General features: G+C 30.3%; 1 protein-coding gene across 1 annotated transcript in view; it reads left to right on the top strand.

Annotated features, from left to right (window-relative positions):
• LOC111372242 (probable disease resistance protein At4g27220) overlaps nucleotides 1-1,082 on the top strand; it is an 11,412-nt gene extending 10,330 nt beyond the window's left edge. The window contains exons 4-5 of the mRNA XM_022994482.1: nucleotides 841-952; nucleotides 1,037-1,082. Of these exons, the coding sequence (XP_022850250.1) occupies nucleotides 841-952; nucleotides 1,037-1,082 (158 nt within the window). The remainder of the gene's footprint in view (nucleotides 1-840; nucleotides 953-1,036) is intronic.
• The last annotated feature ends 4,693 nt before the right edge of the window (nucleotides 1,083-5,775 follow it).

Raw genomic sequence — 5,775 nt, 5'->3', positions numbered from 1 at the left:
GTAGTGGTGGTGCAGGTGGAGGCGATGGTTGTCGACAAGTGTTGGTGATGATTACAAATTATTTGGTTTATCGAACCATTAAATTGGTTAATCTGTGACCAATGAAAAAGATAAATTGTGACTAAAAAATAAAGTATGACCTAAAAAAATATTAATTTGTGAGTATCTAATAAGTTGTGACATAATATATGTGATTTGTGACCTATAAATAAATTGTGACTATAAATTCTTTATCTGTGATTGATGAATACTCTGTAACCTATAAAACTTTTGAATTGTCACATTTAAAAATTATGATTTGTGGTTGAAAAATAATATGTGATTAACTAAATTGTGAATCTGTGACCATATTATGTAGATATGTGACCCTGATATATCTAATTAATAAATATATAATTAATTAAATAAATTATAAATAAATTTTATTAAATATCTGATTTTTGAAATTTCAAACTTGTATTTTTAGTTTTGAAACAGACAATAATTATCCTCTTATTTATGAAATTTTCCCATAAAACAATTTGACCAATCAAAATATTTAACTTTTACTTTTGGCAAATTAAGTGTTGGATAAAAAAAAAATTAAATCAGATGTTTACGAATTTAATTAATTCAAAAATTCTTTATTACATTTCTAATATTTTTCCCAAAATATGGAAATTTAAACTAATTAAATCAGATGTTTAGGAATTTAATTATTTCAAAATTTTGTTTATAAATTTATTATATTTCTAATATTTTTCCCAAAATATAGCAATTTAAATGATATTCTCCCTCTTTTTTTTTTTTTTTTTTTTTAAATTCTTCGTTTTTTTCCTATTTGGTTTTTTATTTTTTTAGATTGCCATATTTTTTCACCAATGTATAGGTATCTCCAAACTTCGGAGAGTTTGAAGAAACTCTCATGTGCGGAGTCGCTCCGCACTCCAAACTCTTCGGAGAGGAGAGTTTGGTGAGACTCTCCAGTGAGTTTGGAGGTGTTTCTCTAAACTCTCCGGACTGTTTTATGTTACCATATTTTTTCACCAATGTCAAGGTATCTCCAAACTCTCCGAAGAGTTTGGATGCTCCGTACCTTGTGATTTTTTTCCCTCCATTGATTGTTTATATGTTTCTCTTTCTTTTTTGTTCTCTTTGGTTTTCTTAAATTCAAACTATTTGATTTTTTAATTTTTTTAGTTTACCATATTTGATATATAACATATATGTATACATTCCTACATAAGAAACAAATAAGAAAACAGCTTAACAAGCAATTCTCGCACTATCAGCTTAACAAAACAGGTAAGAACATGAATCAAAAAGAAAATTCTTCCAATGTGTAACCCCAAAAAGAATGAAAACCTTCCACCACGCCAACTATAACAATTATGTAAGTAATGAAACTAAGTGAAAATTGTCAATCTATCGAGGACTGAGAAAGAAGCTTCCCCATGCGTCCTAGCAAGTAATTTCAATTGCCCTTCTTTCCTCGATTCCCCACTAGTCCATTCAACTTCACTTCCTCTGCATTAGTTACAGAAGCTAATAAAAAAAGGTAGAAAATGACAATATAATTAAAAAATTTGCAGGAAAAAAAAAAGAAAAAAAAAACCAACCACTAAATTGAAACAAAGCACGTGTAGAGGGAAAATATCAAACTCAAAGGCTCACCTTCCACCACCGCTTCCCGCAATTTCTTCACCTCCAATTGCTTTGCACCACCGTCGTTGGCCAGATCAACGGATGGAACATCATCCCTTTAAAAACTAAAAATTTCAAAAAAAAAAAAATAAATAAATAAATCCAATAGGATAGAAGGGATGGCTGTGAGAAGAAAAACAAAAAGAAATAAAGTTGTACTTGTATTGCCTTACTTCATACCTGAAAATAAGGAGTATGGTTGCCTCATAAGTATGGTCGCCGAAACTAACGAGCATGGCTGCAGGTAAAAACCACATGAGCTAAAGAAGGAAAGGAAAGCAAAAAAAAAAAAAATAGCTTCAACAGTGGAATATGATTATTTTACTATTCCTTAAACAGTGGCTGCTCATTCCCCTTTTTAAAAGAAGTTAGAAAAGGAAAGAAAATAAAACACTATATAACCAAAATAAACATGGATGAAAAATGCCTAAAAAGCTTGGGAAAACTCTAAATATAGAGAGAAGCAGGTATGGAAAAAATAAGAAGTTTATTGAGAATGGGCAGGACTTCTAAGTAATGCAGGTGTTTGTATGAAGAAATTAAATGCTTTTTTTCATGACACTGAAATCAGATCCAACAAAAAAGCCAAATTAATATCACTATTTTTGAAGTCGCAAGGTGTGAATCACAATTATCTTCGACAAAAAAGAAATAATAATAAAAATAAAAATAAAAATCTTTTTCTTTATTAGGGTTGCTTTTAGTAATAAATCTTTTTTTAATGCAAAGTAGTTAGTCATACTTTAAATTGGACTAAAATACAATCCAGAAAGAAAATATTCAAAGCACCTCAGCCAGCTTTCCCCTTGCATTTCCTTTATGAGACTTGCATGTAGGTAGTTAATAACTACGTTGCTCAAGCTCTCTTTTCTGAGTTTCCAATTGCAATTTTAGCTTTATACTATCATTGAATATTTTTTAGTAATGGTTGCATAGAGTTGAGTGAATCTTTCATCTCAAAATTTTGCTCTAGAAGAAGCTTTACCTTCTTCAGTATTAAGAGTTTTCAGCCTCAATGAATTAGTTGTCCATCTTTTACAACTGTATTTTGTTTACCTCAATGAAATTTGTTAAATTACCATCAACCTTTTCTTTTTTTTGGAGCTTTGTCTTCTATATATGTATCACAAATTGTTGTATCTTTAAAGATAAGACACTCTTGATTTTAAGAAGTGCCTAAAGTTAAGGTTCAACACACGCTCTATTTAAAATTTTGAAATATAGAGTAGGTTTGATTTTGCATTTGAATAGTCAAACATCCTTTCTATTTTTATTTTATATTAAGTGCATTAGATGAATTCCAATTTTTAGTATTCCACTTAGATGATTATTTAATTTTTATTCGAATACTTTAACAGTTAGAATCCTACTTGATTGTCAAATGCACATTAAATAAAAAATGTGGAAAAACAATAAATGTTATTTGAAAAATGTCAATGAAAATAATACATAAAGATCGTATTTTTTAATTAGGAAATACTGAAGATTAATTATATATTCTGAGGTATTTTGAACATTAGTTTAGGTAACGTCATTCAAGTCTTGTCTACATGGCTGAAAGTCATTTTTTGAACATGATTTTTCAGTCAACCCCTGCCCTTTCTCCTAAAAAATAAAATAATAAATCAAGAGAAACTTAAGTCCCTATTTGGTTCAGCCATAAAAGTTAATTAAAATTTAAGTTAAAGTCAATATTAATTTTAGCCACATATTTTATGTGTCATATAACTTTTCAACCATATATTTCATCAACTTTTATTAAAATCTGCCAAAAATATGATTTTTATTTAAACCAAAAACAAGGATTAATGAAGTAAATAACAAAAGTTCATCCTTACCAAACACTCTAACAACTCCTGCTTCACACCCTCTAGGTGCCTATGACCGATAGCAGGGCATGGATGAAATATTTTGTTGAATTGGACATGATTGGATACAATCGATTCAATGTATATATGTACGTCAATCCTTTGAAAACGTGTTCTGATATTCATTTTCAAGATTTCCAAAGTATTCATTTCCATGATCATTCCAATCAATCTTAGTTCACCAGTCAAGGAAAGCGTTTTGCCATACGAGTTTTAGAAATGTGTCCTATCTCGAGACGAACACCTATTATCATGTCAGTACATCCAACAAAATCGGTGTTAAGGATAATTGTTATGTGTATACCTTATTTTATTTTGTTCATATATTTATACATTTAAAAAAGAAAAAAAGAAAAAGGACGGCGTGGAGGGGGGGGGGTCTAGAAGGATATATTGGGCTATACTATGATTTTGAAGGGTATTGTAGTGTCGTAATCCCTTGATTAAACCGTCAGAAGAATTTGAACAGAACTCACTCAGTTCCTTCATCGGGCTTACAAAAACACAGCATGGGGACAGAACTGCAAAAGAAGCCAAATTCAACCTAATTAATCCCGTTCAGGCGGACGAAGAATCCCAGGAAAAAAAATAACAATTATTCAACAATTTGGAGCATAATGCACATGAGACAAATCAGCCGAAAACCTGTTATAGCTTATAATCCTAAAGAAGACAGACTCTACTTTGTTTTAGTGTGAATAGTCATTTGTCTACTTTGTAATAACCCAAAAGATCTCAACGGTGAGCTTATTTTCAATGTCGGAATGTGAATCGATGCTTGTCTGCATGATATTGGCGGCCCTCTTTAATTATGTTGGTATAATATTGAGTATGAGAGATTTCATCTTAAAAGGTGAACAGGTAGTCTTATTGTTTTTATATTTAAAAGACGTGAGATTTTAACTTTAAAAGGGAGAATGAGCATGCCATACGTTCCAGTAGAATGTTACATGCACGGGCTTGAATCAATATAAAAATGTGTTAGATAAGTATAAGAGCAATGACAGAGCCTAATTTCACTAAAGTGAGGGCCACATAAATTCTTTTTTATCACCGTGTTCGAGTTCAACTAAATATGTATAAGGATTCATGGTATATGGGCATAGTATCGACTGTGAAAAACATGCATAAAGAATTTGTTAGATAAGTATGGATGGGAGGGAAACATAAAAATGGTAATTGGATCATCGCCTACAGACCGATAAAGATTACAAGATTCTTTTCAAATGATATAGTCGGTTCATGAGATAGATTTATAAAATTATATGGTGGAGTTGAGTATTTATTTTGTAGGGAGTTATATAACTAAATTACATTATGCAGCTTCTTTTAGCAGAATGTCAGACATTGTGAAGACAAATTCAGAAGAGAGATTATCAACTATGATTTGTTAATTGAAGGGGCCATGGATAATCATTTATTTTCATGGAGTTGGCATATAAGATCTAGATACAAGTGACAATATTTGAGGTCATATATAGATATCGAAATATTTGAAGGACATTTATTATGATGAAATTGGCAAAAGAAAGTTATTCGGTCTTAATTTGTAACCATTGTTATAGAAAAATGATTTGATTAAGGAATAGTTCAAATCATGAAATAAGATGTAAGATATAAAAGAATGAAATTGTGTCTATTTAAAGGTTGCTAGAGAAATCATTCAATAGAAGTTCCATTATAGGCAAGTGAAGATCAAAGGTGTGCTCCATATCCTTGTGTATTTGAATCATAGCTCACTGAATTTCGAGGACGAAATCCTTTGAAGGGGGTAAGATTGTTACACTTCACTCATTTACAATCAAAGTCAAGAAATGATATAATCAAAGTCAAGTAATTCAACTGATCAAAGTCAAAGCCAAATAAGGACTTAAATTGAACAAATAATTTCATGGGGCCTAATTTGTAATTACTCATACTTAAAAAGGGTCAGAAATAATACCAAATATGAATTTAGAGATTTAATGTTTTATTATCATACTTAAAGGACTAAATGTTATATTATATGAAGATTTGGGACTTGAGTTGCAATTATACAATATATATCCACTTAAAGGATAAGTAATCCCTTTTTGTCATTTTGGGAGACAATTTCATATACTAGAAGCAAAAGAGAAGGAAGTAAGAAAAAGAAAGAAGAGGGGGAAGAAAAGAGGTTATTGAAGAAGATGAAATATGGACTCAAATATAAGATTCTTCATTTCTTCTATTCCAAGAGGTAAGA

The sequence above is a fragment of the Olea europaea genome, chromosome 2 (genome assembly GCF_002742605.1).
Source record: "Olea europaea var. sylvestris chromosome 2, O_europaea_v1, whole genome shotgun sequence".
Taxonomy (NCBI): Eukaryota; Viridiplantae; Streptophyta; class Magnoliopsida; order Lamiales; family Oleaceae; genus Olea; species Olea europaea.
This window is presented reverse-complemented; position numbering and strand designations above follow the sequence as displayed.